Below are 17792 nucleotides of genomic sequence, written 5' to 3'. Positions count from 1 at the left end.
TGATCAAGTCCGGGCACAGATCCGAAGGATACCAGACAATCAATATATAAACAAACAGGAATAAAATTTGAATTAAGAATAAAATAACAAAACGCTGAAAGAATTCTAAAATAAAAATCCCCAACTTAAAATAATAAATTAATAACATTTAAATCCTTCAAATCTGTACAACTCGGGAATCCAACTAGTAGACCCCTAATAATCCCAACTGATAAAACTTTACAGAATAAAATCCAAAACTAAAACCAGAAAGAAAAAAATCCTATTTAGTCAGAAGAGTGAGTGACTGTATCTGCATCACCACGATCAAACCCTAAGCCTGGTACTCACGAATACCTGAAAAATAAAGGTGGGTCAGACCCACATGCAAGTTCCATCCTACTACAATCCGTACATAAACCCGATACGCATATACATCCTAGATAACTCGGCAATAGCTAAGATAGTCCATATAGATATAAGTACACACTACAGGACGTTCACCAGCCCACATAATCCGTCTCAACCCGAGTAGAACAACCAAGGAAACATCATCAGGCCTGGTTATCAATCATAGGCGATATACGCACCCTAACCATGATCAGGAGACTCAAGCTCGTATCACGGCACTTAAGTATATATTTAAATCTCTTCCTAATACAGAAAAGTAAAGCAACCATCCATTATGTCGTTCAACTGTTTTAGTTGACAGGATATGCATCCATGTAGGAGTTAACTGTTTGAGTTAATCCATTCCATATATATGAAAGGGTAGGACTTAGCTTTTTGATCTAATCTATCCCTGATATGTCACCGTCCCATACCAGTACATATAATGCAAATGATTCACAAATGATGCACATCCATTAGAACATCAAGTATATCCAGAAATCAGCATAATAGAAAGCAGATATTGATAAGATCCTATCATGCATCCAGTATATGTTTATAATCATAGATCCTCCTTTTAAATTGTTAAAATAAGAATAAACAATTTAAAACATCCATTTCCATGTAATTGACAGAACCAAAATTAAAACAGTTCAGCAATTATCCTCCATAACATAATATAATGAATATCAGAATTTTAAACTGCACATTATACTAGAATTCCAAATCAACACATCCATACTAGTTCGTTTTAAATGTTAAAATGATGACTAGCATTTACATCCTCCCATATCCTTTACGGCATTCAAATTTATAATTAAATCTCATGGCATCTATGTAATTCCCCATTATAAATTCTGTGTCGGATATAATGACACTCCAAAGTTTAAGTACATCATATGAAACTTCAAAAGTATTTTATACCAGTTTCATTTAATTTGCTAACACGAAACTAACAACTAACCTTGTACTACTCCCGACAATATACAACTTATTAGATACGAGTACATGACGTCATAACCAACATTCCAGGAATTGAACTATGCTAAATATATCATTGATATAAATTCTAACAATAATTACAATGTTAGTCCAAATTAAGTTGTCAAAACAACTTAGCAAAACAAGCATTCCTCCTTCCTTGACAGTAGGCCTATTATAAGCTTATGTTTTATGACATGCATTTAGGTTTAGCACCTTAGCATAAACCAACTATTTGAAGGCTTTAACAAGTTAATTTTAATCATTTAAAACCCCCCATCACTTTCCATTAATTACCTTTAAGCCCCTGAACTTCAGAAAAATTGCAGAAAACACCCGTAGGGGTTTTTTTTTTCCCATGGGAGCCGGCTCCCTTTTATTGGAGCCGGCTCCTAGGCTTCTAGAGCCGGCTCTCCCTCATGGAGAGCCGGCTTTATCTTCATGGGAGCCGGCTCCCACCATTTAGGAGCCGGCTCTCACCCCTGAGAGCCCCTCTCTGCTTCACTGCTTCGTCTTTGCTTCCGGCAGAAGTTCCAACTGTCTGTCCTAAGTTTCTTAAGGATTTTAAGAGTTCAATTTAAGCCCTAATACTCCTAGAAACTCCTTTGATTTCCCTAAGAATAGTTTGGCAAAAATCTAATTTGAAGACAAAAACAGTTTATGCAAACAACCAATTCAGTTCTTCTTCGCTTCCGGTGAAGTCCAATGTCATATCCCAAACTTTTGTAGCATTCTTTGGATTCTATTTAAGTTTTTATAGTCCTAGAACCTCTCATACTCCAGTGTAAATCAAATGACAGAAATTAAACTCACAACAGAATAGTTTAAACAACAACGGGTTTAAACTTTAAAAACACAGAACAGATTTCAAAAATCATCTAGCAATGCATAAAATCCGTTTATAATAGTTTAATTAAGTTCCTGGAGTCTATATAAGATGCACAGAACACAAGTTTATGGGGAAAGAGATAGTCTGAAACTTGCCTATGAGATTTTGAATTAAAACCTCTACGCCGTCTCTACGTTTCAGAATTCCCCAGATTGTTTTCCTCCTTTGATAAACCTTTTATTCCTCTGTTGCTTCTTGACTTACCCACGAGCAACTCCTCTGCTCGTCCTCTATACTTCCTCCATTAGCCTCACAGATTCTCTCAAGAACCCTTTCTGTTTTCCTCTCAAAATACTATTTCGTGAATAGGGTTTTGTTTTTGTTTTTCCAACCCTAGCAAACCATACAGTTTTATATATATAGGCTATTATTTAACCTATGTTTAATTCAATTAAATTTACAAGTCGGCTACACCATGAATAAATGAAACCCTAACTTAAACAGTTATATATATATAGGCTATTATTTAACCTATGTTTAATTCAATTAAATTTACAAGTCGGCTACACCATGAATAAATGAAACCCTAACTTAAATTAAAATAACCCTAAAATATAAACCATATAAGCCATAAATAAGACACGTCAGTTAAAACCAATTAAATTAAAATAAATAAATAATTAATTTAAAACACCAATTCAATTAAACAATTAATTTAAAACCAATAAACAATTAAAATAAATCAATTAATCTAAAACAAATAATTCACACTTAATCAATTAAACAAACCAATTCACTATATAACAATTAAATTAAATACACACAAATAATAATAAATCAACTAATTTAACCAAATAACAAATAAATCCAATAATTTAAATAAAAATGAAAAACAAACCAAAATATTCCCATTTTATCCTTTTGAAAACTAGGGGTATTACACCTTGTGGGCAGGTTTAAGAGGCACTAGCGGGATACAACACTGGGCGAGTTACAGGTGTACAATCACATATCACCTGGGTGTGGAAAAGAGAAATGTTATATATGTAGATGTGTCACTTTAATTGGAATGAAGCCTATAATTGGGATAAAACTCAAAAGCAAAACCGTGGAGGCTCGGGCCTAAAGTAGACAATATCATACCATGTGGTTGAGTGGGTCATTACGTCAAGTGCAGAAAACACCCCTTATGTATACTTTGCGTAACATTTTCACCCTTATTTAAAAAAAGTGTGCTAAAAACACCCCCATACTTTTAAAATTGTGCGAAAATACCCCTCAATAAGAATCTGACATAAAGTAATGCTGTAATACCCATTTTGCATTTTTACTCTTCCGAAAATGCCCAAGGGAGTTGTGTATGCTAATAATCTCATAGTACAGGAGTGTTATGTGCACATTAACTATATTTAACCCACTTTAAAGGATTTTCTCACATTTTCGAAGAAAAAAATTATCTCTATATTTCCGTTAAAAGTGTATTATTTCTCTTTAAAAAAAAAAATTGTCGTCACAATTGTTATATTAATGTACAATATATAATATGGAATGCAAACTTCAATTCCTTTTATAATTATAAAAAAGAAAAAAAATATTCCTAATTAAATTTTAATATGGTTGTCAGTTTTCATTAAATATATTCTTAAAAAAATTAAATTAAAGATACTTATTAATTATATAAACAATATACATTTAATTTTTTAAACTTTAGAATTTGCAATAAATTTTCACAAATATGTGTGTGTGTATATATCTATATATAAAATTCTTTACATAACAACAAATGTGTATTCATACATTATTGGGAAAAAAAACTAAAAAAAAAAACAAATAGGTGTTCAATCACCTACACTAATTATACTATTCAAATTGTGATAAAACTACGTTCTCAATTAAATCTAACAGTTAAAATCGAAAGATTCAAAATAACAGTAGTTTATTAAATGTAAAAAACATCCATATAATATGCTTACGTTGCACATCACACCCCTCATGTTGTCAAATTAATACCACATATAGTACATGGGCATTTTGAAGTATGTTCTGACATTTCTTTATAATTTTGTGCGTAAACATCCGAATTTCATTTAGGGACCAATAAGAAGCATAATTTTTGTTCATTCAGTTTGAAAGTAGGCTGGGTTTATTTTACATATGTCTAAAATTAAATGAATTAGGGAATATTTCTCTTCCACTGCTTTGTTAGCTGGGCAATTAATAATTAATATATAAATAAGTATTATTTTATTAGCTCCATTTTTTTATTTTCTTTTATGTGTTATCTTGTTATTGTAATACATAAGAGGTGTGTAGGGTGAAATTACTCACCAATGAGTAACTAAGCATTGTCCTTTCTTATGATAATCTTAAATTTTAGCAACAATTTTTATAAACATGATTGTTAAATATTTAACAATAATAAAAAATTTTACAAAATTTATCTTCAATTTGTTTTTCCTAAAAAGATATGTATTTGGGGTGTCCCGTATCCACCCGACTTCCGATGCGGGGCATCCTAAACCAAGTTTGGGGGAAAATAAATTTGGTGTGATGGGTTTCAAAAATGAGTGCCCCCGCCCGAACCCGTTCAGTTGACATCCCATGCCTTTCTCTATCTCTATCTCTATCTCTATCTCTATCTCTAAAAGTAATGCCAATGACATGGCTCTGAAGTCATTTGTTCAGTCTGGGTTGTCTTTTACAGAACCTAATGGCAGTATTTTCCAAGAATTTCAGTGTTTTATGTAATTAGAAATTTTTATAAAAATAAAAAATAAATCAGTTGTAAAAAAGTTCTTCTGCATTTACAATTGATTTTTTGTGGCAATCCATTTCTTCTGCATTTATTCACAACAAAAATTAACTTAAAAAAATTAGCCTTTCAACTGCATTCCAAAAATTCAAGTTGCTTTACATAACTCTAATAAATATATATATATATTAGAGTTATATATAGAGAGAGAGTTCGTGCCATATATATGAGTGTGAAGCTTGATATAAAAAAAAACTGAGTTCGTGCCATGTATATGAGTGTGAAGCTTGATATAAAAAAAAACTAACATTCATAGAAAGAAGAAAACAGCGTTCGGGACTGAAGTACAGTCAAAAGTAAAAGAAACTTACTATTGCTTAAAATATAGCAATCATTAGAAATTTAAAATGCTAGTGCTTTAATAACAAAAAATTAAATAAATAAATATTGTTTGTGCTTAGATATTCTTCTTCTTTCTCTTCCAACAAATTTTTTTCCTTCCTACCAAATGGAGCTTTAGCCGCTGCCAAAGCGATGGAAAATATATATTTCCTAATTCACTCAATAGAAGAAATATGTAAAATAATCTCAGACTAATTTCAAAGTGAATGAACAAAAATTATGGTTTTTTATTGATCACTAAATGAAATTCTGATTAAAACAAAACCTAAAATGAAAACTTTTAGTGCCAATTGGAAGTTAGTCTAATTTTATAGCTTATACACTGTGCCATCAATTGCAATAATTAGAGAAGTCATTGAGGTATCTCTATATTATTGAGAACTAATCAGACACATCACACGACACAACATATTTTTAAAGGGGCAAGATTTGACTACTTATCGGTTAGTAGATCAAGTTATTCATACTGATATAATCTAATCACAAATGCATAAATAATTAATTACAAAATTTGAAAAGAGATAAATAAAAATATCAGAGAGGATGACTGAATTTATTCTTTTAAAAGTTATTGTCTTTATTTATGGATTTTCTGATTTTGTAATTACGATTTATTAATACATTTATGATTGGATCACATCAACGGTCAAGATGAATGACCTAATCATTATGAGTAGGCAAGTCTTGTCATATTTAAAAAAATGCGTACCTCTCTCTCTGGTTATTGTATTTCTCTACAATTTTTGGTGTTAATTTACTTAAAATTTTAAAATATTCTTAAAAACAAAATTTTAAAATGTCATTTTGTTCATATATTGAACTAATAAAAGTAGAATTAAAATAGTAGTCATTTAATACATTTGGGGTTAAAGAAACACTAACACGAAATACTACGGATGCTAGTATGCTTCCAGAATTCAAACTAACTACTGATTTGATTGAAAAACTAAAAGTGCCCAGCTTTTCTTTTATTTATTGATATTGACCTCCTCTAGTTTCTATTAGGTCGTGTTTGGAGCAATAGGAGGGAAAAGAAAATAGTAAATCAGGTCGTGTTTGGAGGGAGCAATAGGAGTGAAAAGAAAATTGTAAATCTTAACCTAACATATGAAGATAAATAATAAGTATGAATTATATGGATTTCTCCTATATTTTACCATAATTATTGGGACATTTATTATGGTTAGAGAAATTATACCAATTCGGAATCTTTTCCTAAAAATAAAACCTTGTACATAGACCTCCATCCCTCCCTAGCAAAGGAGCAATAATAAAATTATCCTATAATTATGACCTCCCTCTTTAGTAAAAGACCGTCAAGTGGAATAACAAACTTATCCTATAATTATGACCTCCCTCCTGTCAAATGAAATAACAAACTTATCCTATAATTATGACAAATTATAAAAAAAGTCCCTGTAATATATAATAATAATTTAACATGCCGATTTTATAATAATAATTTAACATCTTAGCATGTTTAGTTGATTAAGAAAGATAAATAATTTTAACGCAAAGTGATAAGATAAAATTACATATAGTGTATATATATATATATATATATATATATATATTAGAAGTCTTCTGGTTGGATGACACCCACTTGTATCAACACAACATATTTCGTACTAAAACTTTCTTGCTATCCAACTTCGCCACACGAGAGCAAGCAAAACTAATCACTAATTTTTATTTGTTATAAAGTAGGCAGAAAACAACTAATAAAAACAAACAGTTTCTTCCAAATAATTCATTTTGTCTTCCACTAATTTCCATCAAAACAAACAGCCCTTCTGTTGGATTTGCAATGTAGAAAATTAGAAAGGCTAATCCGCCCAAAACTTAATTTGGGTCAGTCAGGCCCGGACCCACCTACCTTAATTTCAACATTTCTCTCTCTACAACCCTATTCGCGACACACACAAACACCTAAAACCCCTAATAAAACCCCGCAACACATTTCTCATTTCATTTCTCTCAGACTCTCTCACACCTGCGTCTGCTGTACCATGGCTTCAGTCGCATTCAGAAACCCTAACGCTAAGCGACTCGTACCACTATCTACTCAAATCCACAACTCATGTCGAAGTTCGATCTCCTCTCAGTTCTCAATTTCAGAATCTGGAAATGGGAGAGCTTCAATCCCCATTCCATGGTGGAGATCCATGGCCACCTTCACTCGCACGTAAGCTTCAAATCCGATTCCTTTTATATACGTCTATTTGCATATACTTAAGTTAATGTTTCTTCAAATTCGCTGTATTTGGTTAATGGATTAGATGGTGTATATTGACTTTTTAGCTTAGCCTTTTCGAGTGATCTCTATCTTTGTTATATATATATATAAATGATCTCAGTTCTTGCTGGATTGGATGGTTTGGATTTGGAGGCCATCATAATTCTAATAAAATACAAGACCAATTGTACCTCCTAAGATTTAACTCGAGCAACGGTACTGAAAAACTGAAAGCTATCACATTACTGAAGTTGCAGATAATTAGGACATTTTTAGTACGACAGAATTGGGCATGTCAGATTTTTACATACAGGACAAATACCCAGTGCACTCTTTGAAAGCCTGGGCTGTTGTCCTCCCTGATAGGTTTTGCTTGAACCATATGGTGTTTATTAGTGGTTTTACTAAAATTTCTTTTACAAGTACTTAGTTTTGTCCGTGTGTGAAAATTGTTTGTAATAAATAATTTATTGAACCTCTGTCGAGCTCCAAATGAATCTTTCTGTTTAGAAAAGAATTTAAAAGCTAGAAGAAGAGCTACTTTTTTTTTTTTTTTTTTTTTTCTTTTGCATTTTAGGTAAAGTTGTTAACTGGATCTTATCATATCTATTTTATGTTTTCTGTTGCCAACAGAAAACCTCATGTTAATGTGGGAACAATTGGGCATGTTGATCATGGGAAGACTACATTGACTGCCGCAATCACAAAGGTTAGGCTATAGCTGACTATGTCAGTCTGTTTGTTGTTTCCTTTCATGATTTTATTCATTTATTTAGGATAAGTTTACATTTCACTATTTTCATTGGACAACTAAGAACTGAATTATTTAATGAATTATATGTATAGTATAGTGTGTATATCTTTATCTTAACTAGCCTCTAAGATGGTAATGTGCATTCTTTAGGTGCTATCAGAAGAAGGGAAAGCCAAGGCTATTGCCTTTGATGAAATAGACAAGGCCCCTGAAGAAAAAAAGAGAGGAATCACCATTGCCACGGTTGGAATATCTTTTATTTTTAAATTCTTGCATGCCATTATGCTGGACATAATTTAGGAGCAGACTCTGTCTTGCTATTCAAAATGTCAGACAAACTCATATTCACAAACTATGTTTCCATATTGAGCTCTTGACTCCAACAATAATTTGGTATTGCAGGCCCACGTGGAGTATGAGACTGGTAAAAGGCATTATGCACATGTTGATTGTCCAGGACATGCAGATTATGTTAAAGTAAGCTGTAAAATTGATATTATGTTGTGTGAAGTAAATACGATGGCATTGTTGACTTTTTGTTGTCACTACATCATAATGCAAGGTACCCAAATGGGCCGCTTTTTTTTTGGAGAGGGAAGGAATATGTGTATTATGAAGACAAGGGCAAAAAAATATGCTTCGGACACTCTTGAGTTGCAGATTATTACACTAGATATTTTATTAGAGACCTCAGCATTTCATTTTCCTTCCGTGAAATGATTTTTGCCTCCACTGTTTGGTAGAAAAGAGGCTTGTTGTTAGAGTACCCGAAACTCAATTAACATTTCATTTTGGTGTCACACAATTCTTTATATCGTGCATTAGTCTGGCATCACAAATTTATGATTGCACAAGTGGGATTGTAGTAGGAATGTCCTTTTATTAGTTGAACTTTTGTAAAGCTCTACCTTATCTCTCTCTCTTTTTTTGGGTCACCAGCTGCTATATATTTGTTTCTTTATCAGTTTTCAGTTAAGTATCTACAGATTGAATGTGTACAAGTATGATTCTTTACTTTGTGGTTTTATAAGCCTGGTAAATCAGTGTCCGCTTTTGTTAATTGGAGCTGTGCCTAAGGCGCTTAAGAGAAAATCCAGATTTAACTCCTCTTTATCATATGAGGGTGGCTTGATTTCTTAAATCCAAACAATTTTTTTTGAATAACAAAGAAAAATTTAGAGAGGGGAGAATTAAATCCATGGTGGAACTATGTCTAGCATTATTATTTTTATTTATTTTTTTGATAAGTAACTTTGTCTAGCATTATGAAAGCTTGAAATTTATTAGTAAAAAAGTTAGAGAGACAAGAAAAGAGCCCGGGGGGGGGGGGGGGGGGGGGGGTAAGGGGAGGGGGGCGGCGGCTTGCAGCTGGGTTTGTTCTTTGGTTGGGTTCGTGATAGTATAGGGTTGGAAAATTGACATATTTAGGGAGAGATCTTTTGATATAGATGTTCTATCATATTAGGTTGCAGTCAAAATTTAACATATCATATTATTACTGCCAATGCTACATAAGCATATGGTTTATATAGGGTCAGGTTGTTCAATCTCTCAGCACAGCCTAACATGAGTCCTGAATGTCAAGATTAGGTTTCAGCGAAAGTCTAACCCCAAGCGTCAAATAAGTTTTCCAAGCCTGCACTCAGGTTGGTCTTGATTGAACCCAACCATCTTGCAGCCCTATTAACTTTTCGGTATCGAATGTGCTCATTATGCATACATCTCAACATTTTGTTCAAATAATTTGATTTGAAGGTCTCTAGCAAGCTTAAGTGTTGATTCCTTAATATTTTAAAATTTTAATTGATTCTTTAAATTCTCTTTTAGTTGTACTTATCCCCCCCCCCCCCAAAAAAAAAAAAAAAAAAAGAGGAGAAAAAAAAAAAGCAAAAGGAAGAAAAGCTCTTCTTTGTACAGGCTATGTATTTGTGCAGTCACCTGATGATTTCTTTTGATTTGCAGAACATGATCACTGGAGCTGCCCAAATGGATGGCGGTATTCTTGTTGTATCTGCCCCTGATGGACCCATGCCACAGACGAAGGAACATATTTTACTTGCACGGCAGGTGTGTGTCTATATTTAGCAACATGTAATACATTTTTAACTTGTATGTTTAGTCTTAGACACTGTGATGGTACATTTATGCTTATACAATCCATTCTGTTGCATTGTACAGGTTGGTGTGCCTCAACTTGTGTGTTTCCTAAATAAAGTTGATGCTGTTGATGACCCAGAGTTACTGGAACTTGTGGAAATGGAGCTCCGTGGTAAGGTGGCTTTTGAGTTAACTTTGTTAATGCGTATCTGTTATTTGATTTAATGATATCATAACTGCACTTAAGAATGTCTCACTTGAGCTTATAATTGTGGCAGAGCTTCTTAACTTCTACAAGTTTCCTGGGGATGAAATCCCTATCATCCGAGGTTCAGCTTTGTCCGCTTTACAGGGTACAAGTGAAGAAATAGGAAAAAAGGCAATTTTAAAATTAATGGATGCTGTAGATGAGTACATCCCCGACCCTGTACGCCAACTTGACAAGCCTTTTCTAATGCCAATTGAAGATGTTTTCTCAATTCAGGTAATTGGGCATGTATTTGGTATTTTTGTTTCAAGCAAGAAACCATGTTGCTGCAAAGAGGATTTTATTTTATTAATGTGTGTGTGTGTGTATATATATTGATGAATCAAGAGGGGGAGGGGGTGAATTGGTTCTTCTTCTTTCTTTAAAAACTTAGACACTTTTCACAACCAAATAGAACACCACAGCGAGCTTAAGGCATTCACACTACACATAACAAACCAAACACATGAAACCCTAAACACTTGGACTCTTTTCACAACCAAATAGAACACCACAGCAAGCTTAAGTCATTCACACTTCACATAACAAACCAAACACATGAACCCTAATCTGTCACAAATGTTTGTTGAAATTCCACAGCCACAAAGACACCAAGTTTTTACAAGGAAAATCCCCCTCAATAGGGATAAAAAAAAAAAAAACCTTGTGGGCTTCACCCAAAATCATCCACTAGTTGTATGCAAGTTACACTCTCACACTCTGCACACACCCTAGCTCACCTTTGTGCACACAACACTCCCACTGTCCTAAGCACCCCTGCTTGGACCAATACAGCTTTCACGGCTCTTCAAGTACATGATAAAATCATAAAACATGAACATACATCTTACAATAGCTGTTACAAGAAATCAGAATGAAAACACAGTTAGAAGATGAATACGGTACTAAAGTACTTGAACAGTTTCTGCAGAATTAAGGTATGAGTACTTAAAATAAAATGCAGCTTCAATACAGACCCAAACTTGATTCCCACAACCTTATCTCACCAAAATACACTTGCTCATATCATAAACCATAGAGTATAGCAAGGTATGACAGTATCAACATAATGAAAGGCTTGTTTTCTGCAGAAAATATAAACTGGCTAGGTTTGAAGGTTCAAATCCAGAAATGACCATAGCATAGCTCAAATCTCAACTTAGACAGCTTCAAAATGATAAAGTAAACTTGCTCAAATGATAAACATAGTAGTCACAGCAAGATATCAACATCTTGTACTCAAATCAGAAGCTATGCACCAGAAAATGGTAAAAAAACGAGGTATGAGGACTCAGATGAAATTGCAGTGAAATGAAGAAAATAAAATGGTAAAAAACTGAGGTACGAGGACTCAAATGAAATTGCAGTGAAATGAAGAACAATAAAATGGTTTCTGCAGATGTCAAATGTCAAAACAAACTTGCCTCAACCTTCTTGGAGCCCTGGAGATGCCTCAAAACAGTTGTGACCCCTGAACCATCATTCTGCGCCAGAAAACAACTTCAAAAGGCCTTATGTTTGATTTCCATATGAACACACTTAGTGTAAAGATTTCTGAGATGAATTAAAACTCACACAATGGATCTAAAACTCAGAAATGCTCATCTTCATTTGTTTCTCGAGTGTCTCACATAGTGCAGCTCCAAAACAACTCTCAAAGCTTACAAGAGGCGCACACACACAAGGCTGCTATAATGTTATATGTTGGGATTTGTGTCTCAAATTCTTACTCTAATTATGTTTCTATTTTAGAGTTGTATTCTGTTCGGTAATCCTTGTCCAACAAGGAATTGGGTTTGGAACTCTATAAATAGATACATAGGCTTTGGGTTGAGACTTATGAGAATGAGAGAGATGTAGTCTCATGAGGGAGTTGATGGGTGAAGGTAGTATGTGGGTTGGTATAGTAGGAAAAACATCGGTGACACTGGTAGCGAGGAAATAGGCTCGTGGAGTGGTGGTGTTGGTACTCTATTATTGTAATATCTCTACGAATCATAGTGGAATCTTTTCTCATCTATGGACGTATACCGGTTTTGGCTGAACCATGTATATCATGTGTTTATGTGATTGCTTTGTTGGCTTTCGTTAGATCTTAGTTATTCGCGCGCTTCCGCTGCCCTAACAAATTGGTATCAGAGTCAAAGGTGAAGGAGATCCAAAAAAACACAAGAAGTCTCAACATGTGCTACAGGAGTCAATCGGCTTAGTTACATGGCATGGAGCTCGAGTAGTCAAGGTGGAACCTTGGAGGTTTGATTGATCGAGCAATGTATAATGTGGACAATCAGAGTTTTGCAGGAGTATCGTCAAGGTGGAAGCTGCAAAAGAATTGTCATGATCAATGCCATGGGAAGCAATAATTGGTTGGATGAAATTTGAGCCAAGGTGGAGATTGTTGGGATTTGTGTCTCAAATTACTACTCTAATTATGTTTATATTTTAGATTTGTATTATGTTTGGTAATCCTTGTCCAACAAGGAATTGGGTTTGGAACTCTATAAATATATACATGGGCTCTGGGTTGAGTATGAGATTGAGAGAGATGTAGTCTCATAAGGGAGTTGATGGGTAGAGGTAGTATGCGGGTTGGTAGAGTACGAAAAACACCAGTGACGCTGGCAGCGAGTAAATAGGCTCGTGGAGTGGGGGTTTTGGTACTCGATTGTTGTAATATCTCTACGAATCATAGTGGATTCTCTTCTCATCTATGGACGCAGGCTGGTTTTGGCTGAACCATGTATATCTTGTGGTTATGTGCGATTGCTTTGTTGGCTTTCATTGGATCTTACTTAGTTGTGCGCTTCCGCTGCCCCAACAGTATATATATAATGGTACATGTGTGATGATGCAGCCCTAGAAATGGATAGAATTGTGCTGCATTCCTCCAATCATTTGAGAGGAGAATATTTCGAACATTCCCAGTGTGAAAGGACCACTTTGCCCTTGCCAACCTAACCTATTTTGTCCCGTAGTGCAGTGTATAAACATAATGCATAGTATATGTATAGGTCTGTGATACAAAATGTGACTTGTTGCCAAAGAATTGTGCAACTGTTATAGAATTCTCTCTGAAGGACCACATTACACGTGTCAAGCATGTGCACTAACACAAAATTACAAAAATGCCCTTGAAAGGACAGATGTCATTTTAAACCAGAATTGTGACCTATCCAGCCTGTAAGAAAGATCAATGATACAATGTACCCTCCTCAATGAATTTTAAATGGACTCACACATACTAGAAAATACCAGACTGCCCCTGAAGATACCAGAAATGATCAATGCATACCAGAACTTGTAAATATACAGCAAAAATGGACGTGTGAGCACACTTTTGACATTATAAAGGCAAACCATTAATTAAAGGCTGGGACCAACATATATATATATATATATATATATATATTTTATAAAAAAAATCTTTCATCAATACTTAGTTTTGCCTTCATTGGTTTGGGTCTTTCCAAATTCCTTGGAAGAAATATTCTTAAATGGCGTGGAATACTTTCTTTCAATGCATTTGTTAAGTGTTTTCTCAATATGATGAATAAGTTATTTGCTTCAATAATTCTGTTGCTTCTGTTATGTTATTTTTATTATTTGATGAAATCAATTGTTTTGAGTTTTACCATGAAAATTTGGGTAAGAAAGTGTATGTTATGCTAAGAAGCACGGACACGGATACGGGACACGGATACGACACGACACGGACACGGCGACACGGCAAATCCAAAAAAATTAGGACTAGGACACGGACACGGCGAATAGTATGTGTATATATATATATATATATATATATATATATATATATATATATATATATATCAGCATTAATAATTTAAAAAAAAAAAACACTGATATGTTTAGGTTGGAATATATATATATATCACTGATATGTTAGTATATATATATATCAGCATCTTTAGGACACGGACACGGCGAATTGTGGCATCTTTAGGTTAGTATATATATATATATCAGCATCTTTAGGGTAGTACAAACAAAAAATAGAACATATCAGCATTAAAAATTAAAAAAAAAAAAAAAAAAAAAAAAAAATTAACATATCAGCATTAAAAATTTTAAAAAAAAAAAAAAAAAATCCAGAAAAGTGTGTCCGAGCCGTGTCTGTGCTATGTCCAAGCTGTGTCCGAGCCGTGTCCGAAAATTAAAAAAAATAAAAAAATTCCAGACACGTTTTTTGGCGTGTCCGACACGTGTCGGGGCGTGTCCGACGCATGTCTGTGTCCGACACGTGTCGGACACGGATTCTTTGCCCATTTTGGAGTGTCTGTGCTTCCTAGATGTTATGCCTGTTATTTTGTTTTACCATGAAAATTTTGTTATTTTGTTCAAGTTTGTTGGAATGATCTGCACTTCATGATGTCGTCTTCAGTTCTTTTTGACATTCTTGTAAGATTCTTTTTATTTGCAAGAGAGAGTTTTTCCTCAAAGCTTACTGTCCAATACAGCTTCAATTAATTTTCTATTTGTTTTTTAAAGGGACGTGGAACTGTTGCCACTGGTCGTGTTGAACAAGGGATAATTAAAATCGGTGATGAAGTTGAGGTTTTAGGTCTGATGCAGGTGAATCTATAAACCAAAATTTGGATATTTTATTGTTTCTCATAAATTCTTATTTTGATAAGTCTCGTCTATCATAAATTCTGAGCCTGATGATTTTGTTTAGCAACCCGTGTAATGAGAATGTCATCAGCACTAAGAGCTGTTTTTATTTTATCTCATAACAATGTTTGCCTAAAGGTCCTCCTATGGTGTTTATAGTTAAACTTTATGTTATGAAATAGTTGAACCTAACATTGATTTTTCCATTGCAGGCTCCTTTAAAATCTACGGTGACTGGTGTTGAGATGTTCAAGAAAATCTTGGATTGTGGACAAGTGAGTAACTGATTTAAACAAAATACCGTAAAAATATAAGTTACTAAGGCTGTTGTATCACACTCAGCTGGTATTGAACTATTGCAAGCTTTTGTGTTTTACTAGGCTGGTGACAATGTGGGTCTTCTTTTACGTGGTTTAAAACGAGATGATATACAGCGGGGACAGGTATGTGGTCCATCAGATCACAAAGTTATTTACTGGAACCTGTAGCTCAATATAGAGACTTTATCTATAACTTGAAAGAAATTGAGTGGCTTATTATGTGTTTCCGAAGAAAAACCATTTCAATTCATCCAACATTCATTTTTTAGTTACAATATTTGGGATCAATCTTTTAGTGTTAATAATATGGACAAGTTTCTTTTGATCTGCGTAAATAAAACACACACAACCAACCATTTCTTTATATATTTTTGATTGGTGATGTCTGATGCATTAAAGCCATGAAATGGTCAGCTTCTCGGTGTTGGAAAGTTCTATTAGAAATATGTGATGAAACTGAGGTCCAATTTTGGCAGCAAATGTGAGGATGAATCATACGAGAATATACCTCACTACTTTTCTTGTATCATGTAGGTAATTGCTAAACCTGGTACCGTGAAAACATACAAGAGGTTTGAGGCGGAGATATATGTCCTCACAAAGGAAGAAGGTGGACGTCATACTGCTTTTTTCTCGAACTACATGCCTCAGTTTTACATGAGGACTGCAGATATCACTGGTAAGGTAGAGTTGCCAGAAAATGTTAAGATGGTTATGCCTGGGGACAACGTGACTGCTGTTTTTGAGCTGATTTCACAAGTTCCTCTTGAAGCAGGTGTGTTTAACTTATTGAGACCATCTTTAAGCTGTGTTAAGAGATATTACAATTGCATGAGCATTCCCCCCCTCCCCGGAGAAGTGCAATTGCATGAACCTTTTACATGTATTTATAATCTTTCAGTCATTCCAAATTTCCAAGAGTTTTTGGTTAATAAATACTTAACTCTAGAAGTGTTTTAAGTTTTTTTTTTTTAAAAATCATCGTGACATTTTCTTTTGTTGTTTGAATGAATATAACTAGGAAACTACTTCCTCGAGAACAAGTATAGGTATCTTCATGCTTACAGAAATATTAACGTTGTCTGATTTTCCTTGGAAGTTACTGCTTTTGTTATGTACTGGTGAAGTTTTTGGGCTAATCTTTTATAGATTTTGGTATCCCCATATTTATATGCCATGCATTGAAATATATATGTAACATGGCGACTCGAGAAATTTATAACCTCGTCCCACCACCCCACCCCAAAGGAAAAAAGAAGAAAAATAGCAAGAAAAGAAAAGAAAATATCATGCAGCTCTTGTTCTTCAATAGGTTTTTTTCTAGTGTTTCTTTGTCTCGTTTCTTGGATTTTGCTGTGAAGCTGTCTTATTTATAGCATATTTGGTAATTTATTCTTCAAGAATAGATTTTGTTGGGTAAGAATCAGAAAACAGCAGGATCTAAATTTGTTGCTTGTTATCTGGCAGGACAAAGATTTGCCTTGAGGGAAGGAGGTAGAACAGTTGGTGCAGGGGTAGTTTCTAAAGTGATTAGCTGAGATATACCTACCACTAGCGGATCTCTTGGGCTTTTTCTGCCCGGTGGTTCGGAAGAAGAGCGTTTAAAAAATTCTGGATCCGTATGTTGGAAATTCATTTCGTTGGTAATTGCAATCACGGGTGATATTTGGTGCGAGATCTGTTCTTGGCATTATTAAATAGACTACTGGCACCGAAATTGAACATAATTTAAAGAAAACTCACCTTCGGTGTTCCTTTGTAATTCATAAATAAATATTTTTTTTGCTGAGCAGTACCAAACCTGATGCTGCTAGACTGCTAGTGGAGGGTTCTGAACACCAAGCTAATAATTTTTGTTTAATTTAATGATTAATTTTTTTGGTTTCTTTGTCCGTTGTTTTCTGGCTCATGCATGCATTATTATTATTATTATTTCAAATTGTAATTATGCATGAAGATAGTCAAATGTACGCGACCTTACCTTACTATAGAGGGTCGAGTACAGGAAGCCTTACCATGGAGTGTTACAATTATAAATATGAACTAAATTTATGCTGCAAAATTGCACAACAATTAAAATGTTTTCATTATGGTTGGTTGGGGTTAAGGCCTAGTCCCGCGTTGATATTGTCCATGACTAGGACTGCGAAATATCGAGTCTCATTGAAGTTTCGAG

General features: G+C 34.1%; 1 protein-coding gene across 2 annotated transcripts; it reads left to right on the top strand.

Annotated features, from left to right (window-relative positions):
* The first annotated feature begins 7244 nt into the window (after positions 1-7244).
* On the top strand, positions 7245-17504 carry LOC132306940 (elongation factor Tu, mitochondrial-like). Of its 2 annotated transcripts, XM_059804548.1 has the most exons (12): positions 7247-7518; positions 8203-8278; positions 8474-8566; positions 8726-8800; positions 10286-10390; positions 10502-10592; positions 10699-10904; positions 15174-15257; positions 15509-15571; positions 15677-15739; positions 16151-16391; positions 17084-17504. In XM_059804548.1, the coding sequence occupies exons 1-12, from the start codon at positions 7343-7345 to the stop codon at positions 17152-17154; spliced, it is 1344 nt and encodes a 447-aa protein (XP_059660531.1). In that variant the 5' UTR covers positions 7247-7342; the 3' UTR covers positions 17155-17504. The 2 variants fall into 2 exon arrangements, with proteins under 2 accessions (XP_059660532.1, XP_059660531.1); XM_059804549.1 differs by lacking the exon at positions 15174-15257 and having other exon boundaries at positions 7245-7518.
* Positions 17505-17792: the final 288 nt, after the last annotated feature.

The sequence above is a fragment of the Cornus florida genome, unplaced genomic scaffold (assembly GCF_030987335.1).
Source record: "Cornus florida cultivar Cherokee Brave unplaced genomic scaffold, ASM3098733v1 CherokeeBrave_3.0.0_Hap2_Chr05, whole genome shotgun sequence".
NCBI classification, from domain to species: Eukaryota; Viridiplantae; Streptophyta; class Magnoliopsida; order Cornales; family Cornaceae; genus Cornus; species Cornus florida.
This window is presented reverse-complemented; position numbering and strand designations above follow the sequence as displayed.